The sequence below is a fragment of the Rhyacophila brunnea genome, unplaced genomic scaffold (genome assembly GCF_057557595.1).
Source record: "Rhyacophila brunnea isolate RB1 unplaced genomic scaffold, BYU_Rbru_1.0 scaffold_23, whole genome shotgun sequence".
NCBI lineage: Eukaryota > Metazoa > Arthropoda > Insecta > Trichoptera > Rhyacophilidae > Rhyacophila > Rhyacophila brunnea.
The window spans coordinates 28,333,947-28,361,665 of NW_028232893.1; the positions used below are offsets into that span (position 1 = coordinate 28,333,947).

General features: G+C 37.3%; 1 protein-coding gene across 1 annotated transcript in view; it reads left to right on the forward strand.

Annotated features, from left to right (window-relative positions):
- Positions 1-27,719, forward strand: part of LOC147069798 (dynein axonemal heavy chain 1-like) — a 112,427-nt gene that overhangs the window by 11,111 nt on the left and 73,597 nt on the right. Inside the window, exons 10-27 of the mRNA XM_085950347.1 lie at positions 747-958; positions 4,184-4,399; positions 5,547-5,695; positions 6,882-6,992; positions 8,465-8,606; positions 9,269-9,496; positions 10,951-11,049; positions 11,355-11,498; positions 13,091-13,271; positions 14,314-14,474; positions 16,075-16,174; positions 18,133-18,324; positions 18,658-18,835; positions 18,979-19,111; positions 22,010-22,237; positions 22,551-22,689; positions 25,383-25,561; positions 26,954-27,117. Of these exons, the coding sequence (XP_085806473.1) occupies positions 747-958; positions 4,184-4,399; positions 5,547-5,695; positions 6,882-6,992; positions 8,465-8,606; positions 9,269-9,496; positions 10,951-11,049; positions 11,355-11,498; positions 13,091-13,271; positions 14,314-14,474; positions 16,075-16,174; positions 18,133-18,324; positions 18,658-18,835; positions 18,979-19,111; positions 22,010-22,237; positions 22,551-22,689; positions 25,383-25,561; positions 26,954-27,117 (2,956 nt within the window). The remainder of the gene's footprint in view (positions 1-746; positions 959-4,183; positions 4,400-5,546; positions 5,696-6,881; positions 6,993-8,464; positions 8,607-9,268; positions 9,497-10,950; positions 11,050-11,354; positions 11,499-13,090; positions 13,272-14,313; positions 14,475-16,074; positions 16,175-18,132; positions 18,325-18,657; positions 18,836-18,978; positions 19,112-22,009; positions 22,238-22,550; positions 22,690-25,382; positions 25,562-26,953; positions 27,118-27,719) is intronic.

A 27,719-nucleotide genomic window follows, 5' to 3' on the forward strand; every position in this document is an offset into this window, starting at 1 on the left:
TATAATTCCAAGAGATTAACTTACTACCACAGATACCCAGACTCAAGGCCTCCCCCTAATGGGGGGATTATATAGAGAATTAAAAAAATATACAGAAAAACAATAATTAATAAAGATAAAAGAGTAAAACAAAATAAGTGACTAAAGGTGTAAAATTAAACGATATAAGTACATTTATATAAACCGATAAAATAATACTTATAAATTTTATCCAGTCCCCTGGATACCCCAAGAGTACCTACCTAAAACAGCGACTGCATTACCTCTTTGAATCTCTTTGCTTATTCGCTGTCTCAGGTACTCAGCTGAATGGCACTCACCTCTTTTATCAGTCAAGCGGTGATCAATCTCAGCCACCATCTTCAAAGCAGAGGTTCCCCAGGGTCCAAATGTCTCGAAATCCAGGGGACAGACAATATAATTAGGTAAAAGACAGTCATATTTTTGGCAATGTTAGACTCAACTAAAAGAGCTGCTGAACCTAACGATTGAACTGATTAAATTAGGTGAGATGCTTTGAGTGTACCCGCCACATTGGCATCCCAAACCAAATGAAACAAAAAAAAAACAGCTTTGAAATGCATTTACTCGATTTAGTCTCCGGTGCACTTGTATTCCTTGATTCCTCAGCACCTCAACTTCTTTTATGAAAAAAATGGATATGCCACTTTCTATAGGAAGATGCCTAGAATCATGTATAATTAACAAACATTTTCTAGGATGACTATGTCAATGTTTTCTTTCAGGATGCATTTCAAATGACATGGAAGACTTTCAATCAATGCTCAAGTTTGTGCAGTGGTACTCGCTGTGGTCAGTACCGGAAGCTTTCACAGCATACTCCCTCGTGATTGGAGAGTGCCTCATGCTGGAGTCCAAGAGCTTCTTTAACATGTCGTTTGGGAGGAATTTGAGCTTAGACGAATTCGAAACCATCCAGAACAATTCCATAGCAAATGTTCGTAATATGCTTTATTCTATCCATCAACAGATTTGTAAATACACCTGATGGGACTTGAACCTGTGACCGCTTGATTCGCGCCAGTGTGATTTTCCAATTGAGGCTACTATTTCCAAACCAGGCTCATTCCAATATTGTCGAAAAATGAACCTTGAATGTCATATTGTAAAGAAAATTACATTTAAAAAGAATTTTTAGGTAGTAAAATCAAACTAGGCTTCATTACATACAAAATATCACGTTTCACGGTAAGCCAATGGGAGCTCAGTTTTGGGGTCACGTGGTTAATAGTGTCCGGTACAATTTGCATGACAATTGTGTTGTGACCGCTCTTCATATAATTCAAGTTTAAAGGTGTTCTTTGATTAATTGAAGCAGTTATTTGTATAAATAAACATAATGGATGTTACTGTTTCACCTGTCATAGCATTGAAAGCTAGAAAAAAGGAAAGGAAACCAGAAAAATGGCAATGAAATAAAACCAAAAAACTTCGGTGTTTACCTAAATGTCATCAAAATTTTGATTTTATTTTGTTAATTGATTAATTTTTAGTTTTAGTTGAGAGTTTAGTATAATTGAAACAGGTCATAATTGCTATCCAAACATTGCCTGTAACATTTAGGCCCAAATTGTTAAGTTTCAAAAATGGCTCATTCCAACTGTCACTTCCAAACTCGGCTTGATCCAATCATTAAATTACGTAAATAGATTCTTTATTAATATAAAAATGAATAAGTTTCCCTTCGTTTTCTATTTTCAATGTGCTACACTGCAAATTAGCTGAAAAATCATACAACTTAGTCTTATATTCGTCGGTATAACAGTTTATTGCATTTTGCCGCAAAATACGTTTTTGGGAATGGAAGCCTCATATTATGATCAATTCTATTGCAGATGTTTCGATACATTCACGGTGATTGGCTCGATAATATTACGTTTGCAATGCAATCCAGCTTGCAAGAAATCAAAGAAGGGTGAGTGAAATAAAATATAATTTTTGAATATATACTTCTTTTGGTGCGTTTGGGAAATCAGCTCAGAGTGTATTTTTGGCGTGTGACATGTAACACATAATTTATTTTTTCACACAAAAAAAACGCACTCGATTGGATTCGAACCACCGATTGTTCGGTTATCAGCCGAACGCACTACCTCTACGCCACAGTATGATACTGCAATCGTGACGATTATACAGTATAATATTATAGTTTAGAATTGTTCCGTTGCCTAGGCAGCGAATTTATTATTATCGGCCAATTGTAATTCCTTACGTAATCAAACGATTAAACGTCAGAGTGACAGTTGGTACTTTAAAAATAAAAACAACGAGAAACCATTATATAATTTAGTAATATAAGTTAAAGTGTATAGAAATAAACCAACGGCATTCCAATAAGCGGTCCTTTTTCTTGAGTGTGTAATTTAACAAGATAATTAAGAGCTAGTCAAAGAATCTAGTTTATCACAAGTTTTGTTTTTGTTTTGTTACGCCAAACAAGTATAACTTCTAACGCGCGTACATAAGTACACACACCGATTTTTTTTAATAGTATATTATTGCAATATTGGTTAAGGAAAGAGATGTTCTAGTCTGTGGGACCACGTGACAGTCGTGTAGTGAATGTTAAATGAATATGTAAGTGTTATAAGCATGGCCCCCACAACTTGAAGCGGACCCCCAGGTCAGGTTATTTAGTGGACCCCCCTCCCCATCCTAGAGTTAAAGGCAATGGGACGCTTTACAGAATCGTTTTCTAAATGTTGTTTCAGGTAAAATTAAGTATTGTTGAATAAATCCACTTGAATCATGGAGTTGTCAAATATCGAACAAACAGTATTGCATCACATCACAAAATTGCATTCAAAACTAGACATTTTAAGATGTTAATACTCTACAAATAAAATAGCGCCGCATGCGACTTTTTTCCCATTAGGGAAAATTTGTGATGTCTGTTTATACAATTCACTTATCAGGTCGACCCGTCACGCCCCAGGTGCTCATGGTGCAGAAATTTTATTGTCGGCCGTTGTTGCTTTATCTCTAGTCATGTGTATGCACAAAACACATCGGCCTCACTTGCCCGACACTGATGTCAGGCCATACATTGCCCAGCAACTGGGAAATAGTTGCACCATTTTTTTGCAATATGCAATTTTTGATCCTCGTTTACTGGTCCCTTAAAGCATGCAGTATTGGAAATTTTTATGAAAATATTTCATTTTTCAGATGGTACAACATTCATGAAAGACATTGGCATTTCTATGAAGTCAGTAAACTTTACCGCTTGATGCAACTGATACAGTTTAGAATGCAGGTATCTAAAAAAGATTTCATTACTTTTCCTACAAAATAGAGGAGTTTAAAAATGAATACTACAGTAGAACTTCGATATAACGGACATTGGATATAAAAGTCAGTTCGGAATAGTCGAGTAATTTAGTAACTAAACATGTATGAACAAACAAATTTAGTAGAATAATTTAGTAAAATCATTTAGTCGAGCCAATTCATTTTGTTCTATTTTTTCGGTCGAGTAGTGATCCGCACCACCTCTCACTAAAAATACTAAACAAGCCATCAAACAAGTCTGAACACGTTGTCTTTAGTCAAGTTCATTAGTTGTCGTAGAATTTCTTCCTCCATTTCTTCTAATATAACCATTATAAATGAAGTTATTAACTTATTATTTATTTTTTGAACTTACCAACATAATTTGAAAACACTTCAACTCAGGGGCCTTATGTTGTAACTTGCGAGTTGAAGTCGCCCGGTCGACATGACGTCATATGACATCATTGTGACGTACTACCGGAGTGAGTCAATAGCATTCGAGAAATTAACGCTACTCTAATACTGGCGTTATTCATTGTCCCCATACACAAATAGGTGTTTCAGCATAATAATATCTATGGTGAGCCGTGTGCTTGGGCGGCTCGCCTCGATGCGTGTATTGAGGTTACGTCACAATTACGTCATGTCGTTGGGTGACTTCATGTCACAAGTTATAACATAGGGCACCAGGTTCATCACACAGGTTCGAACCTGCTTGGTGTAGTATAGTAGTGTAGTGTAGTAAAAAAAAAACCGGTTTAGAATCACTGTCCTAGACTCATCATGTCAGTATGAGATTGGAGGCAGACATTTGTTCCAGAAAGACCAGGATTCATCCCGGGTTTTTATAATCCTGATGATGATGTAAATATTCTTCATGCTGTTACAGTATGCCCTCCGCTTCACTATTGAGACTTCGATGTCAGCGTTTGTGTCAGTATGCGAGGCGCCCTGCGTCTGCACCTTCACCTGCTCCGATGACTACGAATGGGATCCGTCAGACCTCTCCAACTCTCCCTTCAACACCATCAACGGCCTCTTCCACTTGAGCATCGAGATCGGCAGAGATGGACCTATGTACAGCACGTCCGTTGATAAATTTAATGTAAGATTTATTTTTGATAGCATCTGAGAAAGGAATCGGTAACAGGGCAATTACAATAACTAGTTCACCTTAGAGTAGAGCATAGGTTGGTAACTTCAAAATTCTCTATAATTCCTTAGTTAGAAGCAGACTTCAGAGTGGGTCTATTGTCTGGGTCCCGCATCAGTTGAAGTACGGCGTTATGGTGGAGAGGGTTCAGAAGAAATTTTTGAGACTCGTTTACTTTCGGCTGTATGGATATTATCCGTAGCTCTATGCGACTGATTTTCTCTTAGGTATGCTTATGCTAATTATTGGCATGTGTTGCGCACTAAACATCAATGTAAACAACTGTGACTAACTGTGTCTAAACTTGCACATAAATCACAAAGAACTTGGGATTTTGCCTGATTTTAGACTTTTAGAGGGTATGTCAAACTTTAAATTGCAATTATTCCAGAACATGATTTCGAGACTTACCAACTTTAGGCAGTAACTCCACCATATATTTTTTTTTTACATATTATTTGGAGACCAATCATTGATTGGCGAACATTTCAGATTGAAAGCACCAATAACAAACGTGGTGTGTGGTCTTTCACTGGGTCTCGTATGGTGAAGAAACCGCCACCTCGCACGACCAGTGCACTGTAAGGTTATATTGTATTTAATGCGGGGAATGGTCGAGCCATTCGTAGCCCTTGCCACATTCTGTGTGCCTCCTGCCTAAGAGTGCTACAGATTTTGAACACCTCTTATCAATTTATGGACGTTGGATCTGGTGTTGTAGGATCCAACATATATTATTTGCATGTTGAAGGTTGCTTCGTGTTTGTGATAATATAATGTTCGGGGGCGCAATTGAAATGAGACACAGAATTGATATGGATTGTTTTATATTGTTATAAAAACATTTAAGATTTACACGGCACTAAAATGAGACTGTCACATTGTTTTTATACTTTATTACTGAAGGTTACATTATGATTTTGAATTTGATATCGAATCTTCGTGCGGAGTTGCTCGCATGATTGACTGTACTGTTGGAGGCCGGATTTGCAACTGAATTGTTGACTCATTTCATTATTATTGTCTATGGTCGATCACTGACCATAGACATCAACTTGACATTTGTAGAGTTAAAATATAAAACCTCTACAAATTCCAGATCGTACTCCAGCGGTTGTGCTATGAGATGCTGTACAAGTGTCACTTCATTCAACAAGTTCACCCGAGAGTATTGCGTAATCTGGTCTTCGAGAAGGAGCTATACCTCACTTCAATCGGAATTATGGAGGCCAATGCACAGGATTATAAGTAAGAACTAGAACATACATATTTTGAAAACACCCATTAGAAAAAAAAACCTTGAAAGGTACCAGACGGGATTCGCATCTGCATCCATCGGATTCAGAAAAATTCAAATTAAACAATAAAATAGAATTTATAAAAACAAAATACATAATATTGCATTGGTAGAAATGTCTACATATCTAGCGAGTGCATTGACCAGCTGCAAAGCCCATTGGTACTGGTAAGTCTCACATGAGGAAACAGTTTTCACCCAAAATAGGTCATGCAATTATGTAATGCATGTAATTGACCGGTGCATAGAAATTCAAATTTTCCAGAATATCAGGATTGGAAACTATACCACGTGAGAGCAGGGAAAAATGCTTTAAGAGCAGAAGTGACCTACGAGCATCAAGAGAATTAGTCAGTTGAAGAAAATTAGTCAGCAAATACTCATTTGAGAAACTGTTAAATGGAAAATATTTTTAGCAGTGTACTGTAATTTGAAGGTGATGGTGGATTACGGATCTAGGGGGGGGGAGCTTACACAGGATGCCAGACATTGACCTTTATGTTGAGAGGGCTGGCGCGCGCTGGGGATGGTAAATTCAAGATGGATGATAGACGCGACGTCCGCTCACACCGCATCAGATTTAGCGCAACGAAGGTCAAACAGATACATTTTGTATGATCACTCTGTAGTTAACACGGTGTCGTTCTTATCGCATCGCACATAGCTCGATAGCTTTAGCAAGCTTACACGCTCTACTGTTTTGGAGTAACCTTTGAATCACTGACCTGAATGAATCTTGAACACACAACCGTTCGTTCTCTCTAGCTAACTGAATGTTATTTGCAATCACATTCGTCTTATGACCCGTAATTGCTCGTCGTCTGGCCTTGTGACAATAATAAATAAGGGATTTGGAAGTAGGTGGGGAGAAAGGAATGGATTTAAATTTTGGCCCAAAGAAATTTCTTCTGAACACGCTCTAATTATGGTAACAAACTATTTTTTAACGAATTATTCAAGATTTAAGAACGGTCGAGCAAGTGGCTGACATCCATTTCTCCGTAAAAAAAGACATCAAAGATTCGAAAAAGACTTGTTACTAGATAATGTAAATTTTACTATCATATTTGTCGGCTCCATCTTCATAGGATAAAGGTTTGTTCTAATATTATTTTTTTTCTTAATCCATATTTTCAGAAACCGTTTGGAGTACGCCTACTACAAAGCGTCCATTCCTCTGAAGGCGTTTGCGCGACGGTTTGAAGTCTACAAAGAAATCTGTCAGTTGAATATTGAAAAATATATTGAGTAAGTCAACAATGATAACCATTTCCACCAATGCTCTATCAATTGGCGTCACTAATGGCAGGTTAATTGTACCCAATGACTGATACTCCCAATGCACACAGCAATACTCTACGGCTAGAAGGCCTAGCAACAAGCAGGTCTATTCCAACTACTTAACACCAGTTTTGAAAGCTGGAGGTAGGCTGTTAAGATCCGACATAAAAAGTGCACACTAAACTTTGTCAGTCATACTTAATCGTTTTCATTGAACTAAGAATACAAATTGCACGTGATGCAGGTTAGTTTTTTAAATTTAATTAAACCCTGCATTTACCAAACTATCACAGTGGAGGTGGGCTGTAGAGATTCAATGAAAATAATGCACTCTGTGTCAGTCATACTTAGTACATACATATTTTTTAATTACCCCATTTAAATAACATGCTAATTGGATCGATCGGCCGCTTAACGGGGACACGGCAGCCGTGTCATCCGCGTCGAATGAGTTAATTGTTTTCATTGAATTGAGAGTTCAAATTGCAGATGGTGATGGTAGTTTTTTAAAATTCATAAACCATTCTAAACCAAAGCATGGAGCAGTGGAGCAATGGGGTTTTAAAATTTTCCGACTGATAAATAACCTAACTTTTTTGACAGAAGAGGCAGATAATGAATGATGATCTGCTGTCGGAATTTTGTTTAATAGAATTAATAATGAAAAGAACGAATAATAAATAAACCTTATTTCAAAACTACTTATTTTTTAACATTTGAATACAAAATATAATACTATAATATAAAACTTTTCACCCGGAGCGGAGCAGACCCTGAAGCTCCACCGGAGCAAGTATTAAGTCCTGGAGTGGAGCTGGAGCGGAGCAACTTAAAAAAGGGTCCACTCCAACCCTCTGATAATATATACAAATTATTCGCCTATCTATAAAATATCAAAAATTACCTATGTATGATTCAATGGCATTATTTTTTGACTGTTATTTATGATGGCTTGGTTTACGCAGGGTTTAATTTAATTCTAAAAACTAACCAACACAATCTGCAATTCGTAATCTTCAAAAGTTCAATGAAAACAAATAAGTTTGACTGACAAAGCTTAGTGCGCTCTATTTATGTCAGATAGTAACACCCTTCATCACACCATAACGCTTTTTCGTTATCATTCTGGATCTGAGATAACCGCATTGTGCTATGGATCTGGTGATGTTTATACTAAAAATACCTTTTGTACTTTTTGACAAATTGAATAGGTACCTTATCCGTTTCATGGAAAATCATCAGGACGTAACCACTTCTAACTTCACTCGCAAACATACAACTCACCCTCTGCAAGATTGGCTAAATTGTATAGTAAATTATTTTTTAAATTACCAGCTTATTTGAAGACGCCAAAAACCGAAATCTCAGTCAGTAAGAACGGTTTGATCGGAATAGTACAAAATATACATTTAAAAAAATGTTGGAATTTCTGTGTTTAGAGAATTTAAGAGTGAAGAGCGCAGCATGGATGAAATACGAGACGAGATTCGGATGCATCATGAGGAGTTGGATGATCTACTCCATTTCCTCCCGCAGAAAATTAACATCGGTCCTTTCATAATCCACGTGGATACATTGAAGGTTTCTGTTATCTTGTAATATTTCTTATAGATTTTTATATTCGGTACCTCTCTTCGCTACACACGCAAAACGTAATGCAATGTTTAAGTTTCATTATCTTCGAAAATGAATTGAAGACACCAATGTTTTCTCACATTTTTATCTGAACACCGTCCATGAGAAATTCATTAGTGATAGTTTTAGATCAATAGGACCACTTTAATAAAATATATTTTCGCCACATTGGCACTTGTGTACCGAATTTCAAGTCTCTGTGTATACGGAGAATAGGCGAAAATTGTGCAGACAGACATGTGATTTCGGGTCATCTTTTTATAATACAGAGTAGATTATATTTATAGGTACATGGTGTTAATTTGACAGGTTATATTTTTAGATTTAGGAGTCAGTGGTAAGAAAAAGTTTGGGAAGTGGAGTGAAAGGAAAATGACTGACAAAATTTAATGTGCACTTTCGCCACTGCGTTCATTGCCACAAATATCTAATACGCTATTATGGTTTTTGTTAAACATTAACGTGACTCGTTCTTCCAGCATAATAAAGGATAATTATTATTGTACCTTACACAAAAGATTTTAACTTCAATAAATATATAGCCGAACTATAGTCTGGCATTATAGGAAGCTTAATACTAAGAAGTATTCTTGCATTATTGATTTCAGTATCAACTGATCAAGAAACGCAGCGACTTGATCCAAGCTCTCTTCGAAATGTTCGCTGCCGAATTAAAGAAGAACGTTGAAGGCGTCATAGTGGTTTACAAAGAAGTGATTGACGGATTGGGCAAGAGACCCATCTCCATCGAGCACGTCTTCGAGATCAGAGAGTGGATGGACACCATACCGATCACAGTCACGATGCAGATGGATATCATGAAGAGTAAAATGCATGTGAGGAAATATTTTCACTTGTTTTTGCTTAATCGTACATCAGTGTTTTTTAAACACTCGACATTTGTGTACCCTTTGTATAATTTTTGTAACACTGAGTACACCTCGTAGAAAAAAAATTGCATATACATAGTTTATTTTTTTAGTACATAAACAAAATAATAATAAACTAAAAATAAATTTCATTAATAATAAAATATAAATAGAATAAATAAAAGTTATATTATAAATGACATTCATCATAATCAATGAGAAGGATAAAATTGTTTATGTTGAGACAGATCACCATAATTTGTTTCCCTGGTTGCTAATTTTAATCTGAGATGTGGTTCCACATCCAAAAGCCTGTTGGTTTTTTTTTTACTTAATGTCTACAAATGCAGAAAAGGAACTTCACATAGATATGAAATTGGAAAAGGCAAGTTGTATTTCAAGACTTTCTCTTTTAAAACTGGTTACACATGTTGCATTTGCAACCAGAATGATGTTAAAGTACACTCCTTATATTTATTTTTCAAGAATCCGACTGGAGCTAATTCCAGCAATAATTGCTCTTCTTCCGCATGCGATAAACCTTCTAGCATGGATGTTATATTGATGCCTGGTACAGCGCGTACCCCCACCAAACTCTTCCCGTACGGTACGGTACCTACGCATACCACACTTTGGGAAACACTGGTCTACATTAATGTTTCCCAAATGGGTCTGAAAACAAAATACTTAGAAATTCAGAGATATTAGACTGGGAATCAAAGTTATTACCGTTAGATTCAATATGTAAAATATGGTCATGGGGCGGGGCCGTTAGAAGTATTTGTACTTTGTGATATGTATATGAGTTAAGGGTACCTAAATAGGATCTACTAGGACATATCATATATATAAGGGGCAATTGGAATTATAAAATACGGGAAAAGGGGAATCAGATAGAGCGAGGAGAAGTTAGTTTTCAGGACGTGGGTTTCAATCCTCGGACGTAATCCAGGTTGCGCGCCTTCCAATCTATAAAAATTACTTACGGTATGTACTTATGGCCGAGAAAGTTCCTGAAATATGAAATATCAAAGTTGGGCGCCACTGTGACCTTCAGTTAATTATCCTAGTACGTTCCGACTAATTTTTTTTTGCAAAACTAAAGTTTATTATAAAATCAAATTATTAGAATTTTTTGTTCGGAACTCAACACTAATAAAAATTGTCTCTTGTCTCATGCTCATGGAAATTTTGTAATTGTGATGTCAAAAATCACAATTACAAAATTTTATACAACATTGGCGCCCAACGTGGGGCGTTCAAACAAATTGACGTGTTCACAGCTCGACTTTCTCTCTCCGATTGGCCGAAATTTCGTCGCACCTATAGTTGAAAATTATTTACCGTTTCACTGAAGTATGCTCTTAAGTCAACTAATGTCGCATGATAATTATGTTTTAGTAAATGATTTTATTTTTTAGGATTGCGCCACACTGTACCCGTTCAACTTTTCAATGGAGAATGATGAATTCAAACTCGTTTGGGAAGCCATCGGTTGGCCGCATAAAATCTCCAAGTTGGTCAGTAGATGCTAATTTATGAACTAAAACTTATATTATAGTCTAAGAGAAGTGCAAGACGTAGATCGGCGGAATCGTGGCGAACTTATGCATGCGCTGTTTAGATTGTAGTATAATACTAACAAAAATCAAATAAAAACAAAAATCTGTTAATATAAACCTCCACCCTATGGGGGCCCATAATTAATGATCTTCTTAGGATCACACACAGTAAAAAAAAAATTATACATACAAGTTTACATTCCTTATTGGTATATACATATTTAGTGTGACCAGCACAATAATGCTCAAATTATTCTTCACAGGTAGAAGAGACTTCGGAAAAGTTGATCAAAGAACAGGACAGCTTTTGGAAGATCCATCAAGTAGATGAGCAGCTTTTTTCGGACAGGATTGAAGAGTTCACCGGGCAATGCACGGCACTGGCACTCCAGAGTGACATAAATAGAGTAATATGATTAATAATAGACAATACATAGTCATTAGAAAATTTTACGAACCGGAGCGCTAGACAATCTTCCAAAAATGTCAAGAGTGTTGGATTTTTTGTTATACACCTTCTTCTCGGTCGTTCCCCCGTGGCTGAGGATCGTGACCGCCTTGAAATTCTGTTATCTTTTGAGCGACTCTCTTCCTCCGCTTTACCTTCACCGGAGCTTACCCAAAACCGTCAGTCTCTCTAGGTCAATGATTCTCAACCTTTTTTTTCTTCGGGCCAAATACATATATTTGTAAAGTAACGCGGGCCGCATCACTACTGGTGTGACGAAAAAAATCATGAAACCCTCCCTTTTTTACAAAAGATTTAAAAAATTATGCGTGTTTTTTAAATTAATCGTGTGCAATAGCAACACTCTTATACCAGATCTGATGTGGACCATAATGAGAATCCTCTTCGGGTGTCACTATCTGTGCGTCAAAGTCGAAACGAATCTCAAGATATACGAAATTCCTGATAATAAATGTGTTTCGGGCCGCACATAAAAGCTCAAAGGGCCGCAGGTTGAGTATCACTGCTCTAGGTTATCCGGTTCGCACCGAACAATATGTCCATAAAACTGCAGAATTTGTCTCAAACATATTGTTGAGAGCCCTTCCTTTATATGCAGTCTCCGGATGATCGACCAGCTTGTCCTGTATTCTTTCCGAGAAATATGAAGCATTTGACGCCGCCACATTTCGAAGGCATCAATCGCCTACCGATTCCTTACCCTCGGCACCCATGATGAGATATGGAGAAGACTAATATTTGCATGAGCATCATTTTCGTGCCAATTGAAAATCTCTGATCCTTCCGTAAGACGTGTCATCGTAAATATGTTCCAATTACACCTCCAGACCGTAAACCACAGCAAACGGTTAACTTTTGTGGGTGTAAAGGTGTTTCAAGAATAGCATGTGGGCTTTCATTACTCCAAATGCGACAATTGTGCTTATTTACGAAGCCATTTAACCAAAAATGAGCTTCATCACTGAAGATGAAATTTTTTCATGAAATAATGGTCTGTTTCATGTTCAAAAATTTCGACGCGCCTAATGTTCAATCAGTTTAAGGTCTTATGTGAACTGTATTTTATAGTGAACGCCTTCAAATGCAAATCTTTATGAAGGATATTCCACATAAGAAAGTTCAACGTGTAATCGATTGTTCTGGATTTTCATCCATACTTTGATTTGCAACATGGATATTTTCAGCAGTATGTTTACGTTTCTGATGGGTTAATTTCTTAACATTGCAAATAATACCGTTTTACTAGAATTTAATTAAGATCTGTAGGTCGATTATTTTGACGGTAAATTTCACGCGATGCCCGAAACGTAGCTCAAATAGATGAATTATTATTGTAATGATGTGTATCTGTGTATCTTTCCATGATGATTTGCCAAGTAATACTGTATACAAATGTAAATTTTGGTGAGAATCAGAAAAAAATGGCTGCTAGGACGTTTAAAAATCTAATGTGCTAATTTGATAACCCTTTATGTCGAATGAGGTTTGTGGAAAAAGATATAATCACAGAAATATTCATTTAAACTTTAGGTTCACGAAATAGCGAACGACATCAAGAAGGCGTGGAAATTGATGCAAGAGTCCCAGGAGTACGGGCAGCTTTTAAATCGGAGACAGAAGATGTTTCAAGTGACTGTCACTCCATTTGACGATCTTGACAAGCTCATCAAGGAGTTCGAGCCTTATAAGAATTTATGGATCACTGCATCTGGTGAGCTATTTTTTTTAACAGCATCACAAAGCATCACTTCCGGCTCATATTCTATGATATACATGAATACCGTCAAAGTGTCTAGCCCTAACTGTTATCTATGTCATTAATTTGAAAAATAAGTGGATACATCCAATGTAGCTAACTGAGTTGGAAGAGTGACTGTTTGTGAAGCTGTCTGTCATGAGTTTAATCCTGTAGTTGGTCATAGATATATCGCACCGTGAGTGTAAAACCAAGGCATCTGCAAATTTTTCAATTTCGAGATTAAATGCAAAACAACTGCAAAAGTCGTGAACTTGATAATGTAAAAGTGAAGTAACTGAAAGAACATGCAATATAATGTAGATATAAACCAAATATTATGGTTTTTTTAGAAACTCTATTTCTCCTAACAAAACGAAGACTTCAAACCGTAATATATCCAAAATATGTCTTTTGCAGATGCCTTGGTTTTACACTCACGGTGCGATATGTTGTTTTTTTTTCAATATGTGTTGGATCGAGTGCAAGGATCTAGTTTGGTGGACAAATGGTTAGCAAACATAGAAATTTATCAAGATGTTGTATATAAAACAAAGCAATAGACTCCATACTAGAACGCGAGCTGCCGAACGATTCACGTCAAAACTGTGCTCTTTGTATTTATTTGCTTCCTCTATGGATTTTATATTAAATTATTATCTATCTGGTGTTTATTAACTATGGATGCAATATCGCAAGTAATGTTACCGTACGCATGCATAGAAACTGTTAAGATTAATTGAAATTACCATGAGTAATAATTCGAAATACTAATAAATTCGAGTTGGCACTTTCCGTCATTGAATTTATAGAGATAGTAATCTTCAAAATATTCTGCGGAATGACGAAACCATAGACTAAATTTATCGCCATACCAGTACGTGACGTGAATGTGTTCGCCGCATAAGACTCTTTCTATTTCAAGTCCAAATTATTGGAGACAATCTAATAATTTTACATGATTCTCCACATCCTACCATTGTTCACGGCTTTGACTTTTTACTCGAAATTGTTTCAGAATTCTTCAACTGGCGCAAGAAATGGTTGGACAATCCGCTCTTACAGGTTGAGGCGGAGCTCATCGACTCCATCATGAACGACTATCACAGGCTCATGACGAAATGCGTCCGGACTTTCACTGACCTGCCTGCAGTACAAAAAGTTGCCAAGGAAGTGAATGTAAATGATATTTCTTATATTATTTTGTTTGATTGCTGTAGCCACTACGTTCGGTTGACATATCATCATCAGCCGGGGTCAATCCACTGCTGGATGAAGGCCTCCCCAAGCTTTCTCCAACTCTCTCGGTCCTGTGTCGTCGCTGCCACGTATTTCCGCCGAACTTTACCAGTTCGTCAATCCAGCGGCTTTTAGGGCGACCCTGTGGCCGTTTCGTACCCCTTGGGTATCATTGGATGACGGCATTTGTCCAGCGGCCGTCCTTTCGGCGAGCAATGTGCCCCGTCCATCTCCATTTCAGCTGTTTGGCAACGTCTATTACATTGCGTACTCTTGTCTTTTCTCAAGGTTTTTGAAGTCAGTAGGTACTAATACCGGGAAGAAGGACTCACATGTATGTAGGCTGGTAGAATCCTCCCTCCAGCATCACTTCAAGTTGGGGGAAATGTGTGACATCATGGGGAACATAATTATAACACAGAAACTTTAGTTTGACAGTTCCGCGCGGAACTATTTTTTTTTATTCACACTAAATTATACAAGCTTGGTTTACATGGATTCAGCATGACTGTAAGTAACGTTATCATAGAACGCATTTTTGGTACTAAAAGCATTCGAGTTAGCGTGGGCGATATGGGTTGATTATTTAAGAACACGTAACTATCTATTGGTTTGCACTTCACTTCATGTTATGGCCACGTGGCCGCATTTACACATTATTTATAAAGTTTCGCGGGCACTTTATTACAACATTTATTGATAACAGCGTGTTACTAGAGACATAATAATTGGGAGGCGGGCAATCGCACAAGTTTGCTCACCACCCGCCAACGTGCGACGGGACGTCGCTTAGGTACTTGTATTACGCGCTCTCAATGGTGGGTAGGTTGAGACTGATTTTCAAAGGGCATTCTTCCATTTGGGGGGATCTAGTCTGCTGAGGAGAGGTACAAGGGGTAGGTCAGAAAAATTGCAATGTTCTCGTCGGGCCCAGCCGCGTTCGGGGGCTGGAGCGGCCTTGAGAGCTAACAGGTATGATTTGGACGGGCGCTGGGACGCCTGTTTGTTTTGCAAAGTATTTATTTTTTTGTTGTACGGCAGGGCTGGTAAACCATAAGCTAGAGTGCTGACTTGATATGGAGTTTTGATGCGTGATTTGGGGCATACTTTGGGGGGGGGGGATATATTTGATGACAGTACCTACCAGCGTTCATTACAATAAACAACTTCTTTTGTGGTTTATGAATGCCATGCTTATTTCGGGGAAAAATTCTAATTGTATATTTTTGTTTGAATTGCGACTTTTTGTGTTATGTGACCGCTCATTTAAAAATACCTATTCTCTGATATAAAGAGTAACGCTTATAACGAGCAAATTCAGTCGGTCCCATCTGCCTCGTAATAACCAAGTTCGACTGTATTATATAAAGTTTACACCAGTGCATCCCATCCAGGTTGGTTCTATGAAAATTCGAAAAGGCTTCTGGGAACTGTTCATGTGTCGACCAGAGATTTTACAGAAAATGTTTCAAGGATTCCTCCTACTAAAAAATGTTCGGAAACACATTATTAAATAATACTCATATATATTATTTTTCAGATCGCCATTGAAGAGTTTAAGCCCTTGGTACCGATAATAGTCGCTGTCAAGAATCCCGGAATGAAGGAAAGGCATTGGAATAATTTTATGAAAGAATCAGGTATTCACGTCTCTCGGAGTCGTTTTAAAACCTTTCTAGAGGACTCATAATCTCTCATGTCTGTCAAGCACCACCATCATTATCAACCGGGGTCAATCCACTGTTGGATGAAGGCCTCCCATAGGTCCCTCCACTCTTCTCTCTCTTCTCTGCCGCAAAGTAAGCTTAAAGATATATGTCTCAAAGACAAAAGTATTAATAAACTGCTTCACTAAACCAAAAGCAATCCTCATCAATGGCACTCAAATCGAGTGGGTCAAAAACTGGAGGTAAATTGACAGTGGTATGTATGATGAGATTGTTTCCATAATCAAACTGCCATGGAGTGCATTTAGGTGTCTATATAGTATCGTCAAAAGCGACTTCCCATTGTGTCTTAAGTGTAAAGTGTTCAACCAGTGTCTACTACCAACGCTCACGAATGCGTATGTAACATGGACTCTTAATGTAAGAGAAATCTAAAAATTACGAGTAGCGCAACGTGGCATGGAAAGGTGCATGTTGGGCATAATGCGTTAAGATCAGAAAAGAAACCAATTGATAACAAGGCAGACAGGAGTATGTGAGGTGATAGAGGTCACTAATCAGATGAAATAGCAATGGGCTGGACATGTCGCTCGGCGAGTGGACAACCGCTGGACAAATGCCATCATACAGTGGTACCCACTAAACGCCCACAGGGATGCCCTAAAACCTGCTGGATAGATGAACTCATAAAATTCGGTGGATGTACGTTGCAGCGAAGAGCTAGGGATCGAGAAGAGTAGACAGAGCTAGGGGAGGTCTTCATTCAGCAGTGGATCGACATCGATAATGATTATATTTCGTTGAAAGAAGGCATGATCGATGAGTCAGTCAATATGTGCCTCTGGATGCAGGAAATGCGTCTATTTAAGATATTCCCATGCTGTAAAGATCCATAATATTATGCTTCATCATCATCATCAGCCTGAATCTATCCACTGCTGGATGAAGGCCTCTCCAAGCTGATTCCACATCTCTCGGCATTTCATCGATCCAGCGGTCTCTAGGTCTACCTTGCGGACGTTCTGTACCTCTTGAATACCACTGGATGACTAAATTTGTCCAATGATAAATATAATTTCCACAAATAGCGGGAATTGATTTATCATGGTGTCTGTGATAAACATTATTATCTTTCCCATGAAATTTTTGATAAGACATTCTCTACGATTGTAACTTCTTCGAGTTGTGTCTAGCCCATCTCCATTTGAGGCTTTTAACAAACTCTATCACATCGCAAACCCTTGTCTGCTTCCTTATCCACTCATTCCTCTTTTTGTCCTTTCGCGTTATGCCCAGCATGCACCTCTCTATACCACCTTGTGCTACTCTAAGTTTCTGGATCTCTCTTTTACTTAGGGTCCATGTTTCACACGCATATGTGATTACAGGAATGCTTCATCATTGAGAGGAAATTGTGGTATACCTTTTACTTTGTATTATTATTGTTGTTGTCTTGAATGATGTTCTTTCCGGTTCCTGGTCCGGTTCTATGCCTTCAGCGAGTTTTCTCTATATCTCGCAGTGATCGACAGGCCGCACATACAAATTTCGCGAGTTATCTCGTCCGACTTTAAACTCAAATTAATAGCCACTGTCGATTGATTTACATAATCTAATAAATTAAGCACACAGTGACATCTGCTTGAATAATAATTATGAAATACTAAGTCACAAAATTATCTGTATTACAGCGATTGTAGTAAGAGCTTCGCTCTACATTCAACGTGTGACTTGTGAAATCTGCTGCCTGTCAGATACTGCCATAGTAATATTGTGAGGCATAGACAAGGCTAATTTTCAATGTCGCAGAGATATTGAATATTTCACGTTCGTGTGCACTAGTGGAACTTTAAATCTTAGTCACTTTTTTTACCACAAATTACGTTTAATAATATAGATTTAAATGCCTCTAATCTGTGGCATTATTGTAGGAGTCAAGATCACCATGAATGAGAAGCAAACGTTCCAGATGTGCCTGGACCAGGGCATCGAAAACCACGGGCGGCTGGTGCAGGAGATAGGTGAGCTCGCCAGCAAGGAGTTCACCATCGAGCAGTCCCTCGACAGGATGCATCAAGACTGGGCCAACAAGAACTTGGAGATTACACCCTATAAAAATACAGGTATTGTTTTGGCACTCATAAGAGTGCGTCGGTATTTCAAAGAATAAGGATTGTAAGAAATCGTTCTTCTCATCGTGGAAAATTTTTCAAAATTATAGTTTTCTTAGGAATGATGGTAACTATCATTGTCACCAGTGGCGAGGGGTGGAGGTAGGCTGTTAAGATTCGACATAAATAGGGCACACTAAACTTTTGTCTGTCATACTTATTTGTTTTCATTGAACTAAGAATACAATTTGTAGATAGTGCCGGTTACTTTTTAAAATTCAATTAAACCCCGCCTAAACCATGGCACTGAGATACTGTTAATTGGCCTGAATTTTGGTTTTTCAGGGACGTATATCATGAAGATACCAGACGAGACGTTACAGATGCTGGAAGACCACCTGCAAATGACGCAGCAGCTGGGATTCTCTCCGTTTAAGTCCTCGTTTGAGCTGCGCATCTCCGAGTGGGACGAGAAGTTGCGACTCGCTCAAACCGTGGCCGACGAATGGATCGAATGTCAAAGGTTAGTCAATAATATACATAATGATGGTAAATTTCATTTTCATTTGGTTATTCTATAAAGATGTTGGCTGATGTTTTACTTTTTTGGTCTTCTGAACAACTTGTCAAAGTTTATTATAAAATAATTTATTCACTTTTCTTCAGGCAGTGGATGTATCTAGAACCCATCTTTACTTCTGAAGATATCACCAAAGAGCTGCCGTTGGAAACCAAGAAGTACAATTCGATGGAGAGAACATGGAGACGCATTATGTCATCGGCAGTTGACATGCCACAGGTAAATGTCTCTTCATAGTCATTTTTATCATTGGTCTTGGATCTTTTCTGTTTTTAACTGTATTCTAAGGATAATTCAGAGACATTTGACCAGGTGGCCAATCCCCGAATGAAGCACTGCAAAACACGTCACCGAGCCGCGTCAACTGAAGCACGTAAAATTTTTAGTTTTACAGGAGATATTGTGTGTATAGAGCTTCGAATGGAATGGATACGCGAAATATAAGTGCGAATGAGAAAGCATTCAGCATGCTTATACATCATGTCCATGCGTTAGAGTAAGATAGAAAGTAAACATCATGTCAATGATAATCAATATCATAAGTCATGACGGAACTCTTGTCAATTTCATGGAAATTAAATAACATTTTTATCCATTTTGGTAATGACTTCATATTTAATCAGTACTTACCGTTAACGTTGCATTATTAAACCATTCATTGTTGAACTACGTAGCCAATTAATCTTTAAACAAGCTAGATACGTCTCCAATATAACAATATTACAACACGGAATTTCCGTTGTATTTTGCAAACAAACGTGTGTTTCTGTCTTACAATAAATATTTATATGAGAATTTAAACACAAAATAATACTTTCAGCGGTAATAGTTATGTGAAAGATAGAAAAAATAGATTAACAGCCCTCTTCAATACTACGTACGAATTTCTGACGTTTAATAATATGTCAAATGGAGAGTTGCTAGCACCTCTACTGCCAAAGCATGTGTACTTCAATTCCATACTGCAGTCGACACTACTTGTTGAGTTTTAATATACTTCATTGAAGTAGGCTTGCGCTTCCGTTGCGCAACCGGTCATAGTGCTTCATTCGGGGATTGGTATCCAGGGCTATGCACTCATCATAACTAGAATAGTAAGATGCTGTGCACTTGGCGTTCACAGAAACAGGGCTCAGAAAACTTGAAACTTTTGAGATGTGGATGTACAGATGCGCACTTGCATACTTTTGCCACACGTTGCTTCATCCAGAGAGATGTTAACTTCTGCATTTTGTCGTTCGAGGGAAGATTTTCGGTAAGCGAAGGGCTCTCAGGCTTCAGGCTCTGGCTGAAGTAGACCGTTCTGGCTCAAGAATATCTCAGATACCAGTTCGTGCTCAGTACTCAATCCCTGTTTTGAACAATATGTCAATGCAGACAGGGAAAAGATGGCCAAAATCATCATCGACAGCTGATAACCGATATGGCACAGAAAGAAGTAGATGCATTTATAGATATATCAATGTTAGGGTTATAGCGCCTGTACACGTGCGTGGATTTACTGGCAGCAATAGTGTGTATTTTAAACTATCGTGACAACTGTTTACATGTGAAAGTCCTGATTGTCTCTCCGATCAGGGAAATGTCCGCTGAGCGTTTTTGATTGTTCTCGATACAAACTCTCTTTGAGGTCAAGCATTGCCAAACAATATTTATTAATTTGCAGTGCAACAGAATTTCGCTTACATTGTATGACTCTTATTGTTTTCCAATACTTTTTAGTATCGACAATATTGCGAAATGTGCTTTTTTAATATTTAATAAATTTCCCAATATTATTTGCGAGTCATAGTACTTACACGACAGGTCAACACTCTCGAGAGCGTGCAGATGACAATGGTCTTAACACTCTAAACCAGGGGGGGCAAACTTTTTGGATGGAGGGCCAAATTGAAGACCGCAAGTAAAATACCATTTTTAGATATACACTATTTATTATCACGAAAAAAAAAAACATTACAAAAAAATTAATGAGAAGAATGAAACTGTTGTACATTTTTTAACATTTTTTAACATTCAGGTGTTAATTTTGTAGTTGATATTTTCAAAACTGCTTGTAAATGGGCATCTGAGATATTCGTTCGTAAAGAATTTTTATTGAGGTTCATGATCGAAAATGTTTGTTCACATATATAGGTTGATCCAAAAATATCGAACATTTTTCTTGCATAATCTTTAAGTTTGTCGAATTTGTCTGAATTAAGACCATTGTAAAATTTGGAGATTTCTTCACGACGATGCAATTCTCTTAAATCAGTGTCACACTGCAGATCAATGATCTCAAGTTGTAGTTCTGTCAGCACACTATCAATATATATTGAAAATGGATCGCGTACTATTGCTAAACTTGTCTCAATTTTTCGGAAGTCACCAAATCTTTGTGAAAAATCGTCATTCAGAGCTTTAATAATTTTACCATATTCTTTAAATTTATATTCTGTTATATTCAGCAACTACAAAGTTGGAAAGTGGTCCACGTTGTTATTCGATATTTATCAAAGGAATAACTTGAGTTTTAATTGAAATCCATTCAAACTTTTTACCATATCATGGGGATATATTTTTTTCCTTGCAACACAGAGTTACAAGTATTTAAATGTGTCACGATGTTCAACGTAGAAAATAGTGGTTGCATAGTGTGAGACGAGATGCTAGGAAGATGTACTGAGATAATACATTTATGAAACAACAAATTCTTCAAATTTTAATCTATTGTCAATATTTAAAAAAAAAATATAAAAAAGTTATTCGTAATCAGAAGTACAATTAATGATGGCGGGCCGCAGTTTGCTCCCCCCTGCTCTAAACATTGGTTACAAAGTATAAATTTACACTGAAATTGTATGTACTTATGGTTTTATAATGTATGATTTTCTGCCAAATGTAAGTTGGACGAACAGATGTCTACTCCCAATAATTCGTTCCTATTAAAAAAAACACTGATAAAATCAATCAATTTACATTATAAAATAGGGTTTTTTGTAATAGAATCTGATTTTATATTTGCCTGTTAAAACTATTTATTTCGACAATTAAATTGCGATCGTTCTGTATTTATATTTTTACTGTTAAAAGTTTATAAGCAGGCCATTCATAATATTATATTGTTGTGATCAGATCATGGTGATGTGCCCCGACAGCGTCCTTCTGGATTCTCTGCAGGAGTCCATCGAGTACCTGGAGGTGGCCGCTAAGGGCTTGGCCAATTACATGCAAATGAAGCGGTCTCGTTTCCCCCGTCTGTACTTCCTCTCCGACGACGAGCTTCTTGAGATACTGTCCAGGGCGAGGGAACCCCGTACAGTGCAGCCCCACCTGAGAAAGTGTTTTGAAAACATCGCAATGGTAAATTATTATTATGCTCCAGGGTCTAGACTGGATGGATAAATAAAATTCCCAGAAATAGTTTGTTTAATTTTGTTAACGGATATTAAATAACCGTCACTCATTCAGTCATGGGAAGTTTCTCATGAGACACTTGGCACAAATTTGAAGGGCGCCTAACATTCGTTATAAACGGATATGATCAGATGCTTATAATGTACTTTGTGAAAATATATTTTCATGAACAGAAATCTTAAGTTTAGTATGGCACACGGTTCTAAACCGCATACGGTTTCAGTCTAAGAATGGCCTCCTAAGCTTGTTAAATTTCTAGTTGACATTCGAATCCGACGACAAGATCACCGCGATGCATTCAAATGAAGGTGAGGTGGTGACGTTGCGCCACACATTCTATCCAAAGGGAAACGTGGAGGAGTGGCTCGCTTTGCTGGAAAACTCCATGCAAAATACAGGTGACACCATTTATTCCCGTTTAGTCTTAGCTAGGCGTGAAGAAGTTGAATTCTTTAAAGTTACGTCTACATTTGATCACTTCATTTCAGCTTTTTTGGTTTTAACACCAAGTAGTTTTGTGCATGATTTAGGTGGAAAGCGTGTTACGCACCGCGACATCTCTCTACACTTGAAGCAGTGTTGTCATATTTTTATAAAATGCTGATTTTAGTACAAAGATGTAAAAATTATAGTATTTAAAAAAAACTATGTTAGGTACCAATGGCGAGAGGTGGTGGTAGGCTGTTAAGATTCAACATAAATAGTGCACACTTTGTCAGTCCATACGTGGGTATTTGTTTTTAATGGACTAATAATACAATTTGCAGAAGGTGCTGGTTAGTTTTTTTTAATTTAATTGAACCTGAGGAACATTGAGGTCAAAACCTAACCATAATAGTTTGGGTATGCTATGGGCGATCCGACAAAATAATGCACACTTTTTCAGTCATAATTATTTATTTTCGTTGAATTAAAAATACATATTACAGATGGTGTTTTTTATGGTGTATTTCAAAATTCATTAACTCTGCCAAACCAAATCATAATCGATAAAAAATATTCTTCTATCTATAAAATATCTAAAATTATGTATAATTTAATGGCATAATTTTAGATATTTTTTAGATAAATGAATATTTTTTTACTATTACCTACTAATCGCTTAGATTAGGTACGGTTTAATTGAAATTTAATAAATAACAAACACTATCTAGACATTGTAGTCTTAGTTCAATGAAAACAAATACGTTTGACTGACAAAGTTTAATGTTCACTATTTATGTCAGATCCTAATAGCCTAAATCCACCCTACGCCACTGGTATCATGGATATTCTCTCGGAATGGACTCCATATATAATTTTTCTGTGCGCGTGCCTGCCTTCTGTTTCTTTGCTTTGTGCTGCCGAAATTTAAAAACTAACAAACACTATCTGTTGGCACTAGTGTTTTTGGCTTATTGGGCGTAAAATTATTGTATAAAATACTATTATACATTTTTCGCAAAATCATTCTGTTAGCAACACTGATGTGATGTTGAAAAGATGTCCAAGAGCAATGAACAGTGACATCCATAGGTAAAGTGCCACCCTTAAGCAGACAAAATGCCATCCCTCTTCATTTTTAGTTTCAAATTTAATGCAAATTTATTGGGTACCTACCAATCTATTTTATTACCGTATCCGGAAATTTGTACGTAAACAGTTCACCGCAGGACACTTATTCGTGCGCCGCAGTACGTGAAACATGAGTTTGTGTAACATTTAATCAAATGACAAGTTCTTCGTTGACCATTTCACCGTGGAGTATATTTGTACGTATGCTACAACATGTGGCGAATTTTATGAGATGTCTTTACTAGGTTAGGTTAGGTTAGGGTTAATCTAATTGGAACAGTACTATTTGCAAACTATCGCCGCATTTTGTAAGATACGTACAAATGTATTCTATGGTGAAATGTTCAACGAAGAACTCGTCATTTGATAAAATGTTATACGAACTCATGTTTCACATACTGCGGCGCACGAATATGTGTCCCACGTTGAACTGCATACGTACAACTTACATGCAACCTTTTATTAGTCATCATCTAATGAGGATTGGAGCATTTACATGAAATATGGTCTCAAACAACGGTGTTTATAATTACGTGGACGTTAAGAAGCTCTCCTGTGTACATTTTTCCTGTGAGATAAACTACCATTGGATATTACAGTACAAAAATATGAATGATTGGACAGGTTATAGGTACACCATCATAAATCGTCAGGTGTTCGAATTTGGAACTAAGCTGAACACAGTATAAAAAGTATTGAATGATATGTCATATAGTAGCATGTGGCGCCCTCACTCAGTTGACAATTTATACTGGTGGATATATACCAGGATTTTAAATGCTTCTATTATTATTTTAACTGAGATGTCGGCACTTTTCAACGAATCGACTGCATCGTCTGCTTCACGGGAAACCGCCCCTGTTCTCGAAAGATATAATATTCGTATTCGGCGGCTCTCGTGGTGCAGTGCGTAAGGCGCTTGCCTTCCACCCGAGCGTTCCTGGGTTCGATTCTCGGTCAGGACACACAATATTTATGTGTTTTCTCAAAGCCTGGGTGTTTGTGATTGTTCAAAATTACTAACAACCACCTTGTATGAAAAAGCAAAGACATGGTTATTAATAATTCTAAAAAAACTAAAAATATTCGTATTCATTCCTTCATTTGCTACCCTTTAAAATGTTGCCCCTAAGCAATGCATTACCTACCTACCACCACGGGACGTCATTGGCGATGGATTTACGTGCGCTAGCACATTCATCACGAAAAACGGCCATTTTGAAACCGGTTTGAGGCAGGCAATGCGCAGAAAAAAATTCCCGAATGTAGACAGGGATTTGGTAATAAGTCACGCGGCCTTTTGAATAGATCCATATTTTGCAAAACAAATTCTTCTATTTGCACCATGCAATAGCAAATCATGAAAGCTTCACAGCTAAAGTAAGTATTATCAGATCCAGACGCTTTCATATCTTCCCATTGTATTTTACATCAGCAAAAATGAAATAATAATCTTGGTATGGTAGTGGTGATCTGATTCGACATTCATTATTTTATAGAACACTCTTTTGATAATTATACTTTATAAACTTTTCAGTGCGTCTTGTTTTACTGGATTCCCTGAAAGATTTGATGGTGAGAGATCGCCGTGAGTGGGTACGAGCGTGGCCCGGTCAGATGGTCATCGCGTGTTCCCAAATCTCCTGGACTGCAATGGTGGAAGAGGCAATCGAGTCCGACACCCTTGAAGAATGTTACACCACAGTTCTGCAGAAGGTATATTTAGCCCGTATATTTTTTTTACTTTATCCATTCAGACAATGTATTTTATCTTATATATATTTTTACAATTATTTCTTTTGTTAAAATGTACAAATCAGCTCTGATTAGATGTTTTGAATTTTGATACGGCGTGGTGTCTTTTTCACGGTTAGTTTTGTCATCTGTATGTTAAATATCTCCATGGCTTCGTACAGTTTCAACCGAATTGTATTATCATAGGCCGTGTCCAGAAACTTGTACGTCGTATCACACTTCACAGTTTAATGTTGTATCGAAAATATATGGCTGTATATTAAAGACAGTCCAACGTCTTTGGGTTGTACAGTACTGAAATAAAATTCATGTCTAAATAAAACACGTTTCTTGTCGATTTACACTTTACAGGAAGCCAGCAGCAAACACATTTTGAAAATCGCTGATATACTGGATTATTTGTTAGGTTAGGTTAGGTTTTCATTCTTGAATTCATGAATTTTGCCAAAATCAGCTTATGAAAATTGAATTAATGTTCATATTGAATCTAATAAAATTGGAGACTGTATAAAACGCGGTCATCTCTTTCCGATAAGAAAGCTCATGGCGAACTGTGCCACGGTGAAATGTTTTACGTACTATTTACATGTAGCCATCGTAGGCAGCCTTTAGATCTCTGAGTGTTTCTATATCGAATTTGGGCACCTTTTCGAGTATTTGTCGCAGTATGGATATTTGGTTCGTCTTCTTGGATGAAATCCGCTTGGTACTGGCCATAAGCATCATCAAGATATGGCAAAAGCCAATGGAAGAGTATATATTATTATGGGCACGTGCGTACACAAAGGTGGGATCTGGACCCGAAATAATACGAATAATTTAAGTAACTAGAATAGTACTTATGACTGAGGATCGTGACCCGGATGATTCCACCCGGATGGCCCTACTTTTCTCGATGTTCTACGACACGCAATACCAGTGGCACTGATAAATTGGTGTAACTTTCTAGGGCATTCAATCTTTGCTTTAATATTAAGCATATCTCAAAGACAAGACAGTGCGGACGATACAAATGGACAATATCGATTTTAATAATAATTATGACCGTTAAGGCACACGCATTCAATTGCATCACTCAGCTCGCAATAATTTGTAAGTGGACACTCAATTATATCGGCTTTACCGCTAGAAGTGCGGAGGGTCTGGGTATGGAGAATATATCTGGAAAAGTGCGGTATTCTACAATAAAGGCGACGAGAAGTTATAAGCAGTAATATAATAAATATTACAATAGTGTTTTTTTTTAATGTAGTAGATTTCATTTTAAAGCAGTTTTTTTCTTCCTCCTGAAGATTTGAACATTATCGAGTTACGAGGAATGATAATTATTTAGATGACGATTTATTCTTCTAGCTGGACAGTCTACGTGGCCTAGTGAAGGAGAACTTGTCTTTTCTGGAGCGGGAGATTCTGTCGGCGCTGATTGTGATCGAGGTGCATGCCAGGGACATCACCAAAGTCTTGCTGGATGTCAGAGTTCAAAACGTCTACGACTTTGAGTGGATATCGCAATTGAGGTAATTAATGTTCATGTCAATTCTTATATCGATTTATTCCACTTATGTATACCTGAGCATAAATTTAGATGGACAATGTTTTAATGATTATAATGGCGTCTGTTTTGACACCTCACAGTTTTCACTGGTCACTCTACATTAATATTACAGTCTTGAAAGGTGGAGGTAGGCTGTCAAGGTTCAACATAAATAATGCACACTAAACTTTGTCAGTCATATGTATTTGTTTTCATTGAACGAAGAATACAGATTGCAGATAGTGTTGGTAAGTTTCAATGTTCAATAAAACCAAGCCGTTATAGTGTGTCAAGCCATCTAACGGTGGTGAAGGGTGGAGGTAGGCTGTTAAGATTCGACATAAACAGTGCACACTAAACTTTGTCAGTGATACTTATTTGTTTTCATTGAACTAAGAATACAAACTGCAGATGGTCCCGGTTAATTTTTAATATTCAATTAAACCCTGCCTGACCAATCCATAATAGTTTAGGTATGCTATGGATGATTCGACAAAAATAGTGCACACTTTTTCAGTCATACTTATTTGTTTTCGTTAATTAAGAATACATATTACAAATGGTGTTGGTTAGTTTTTGAAAATT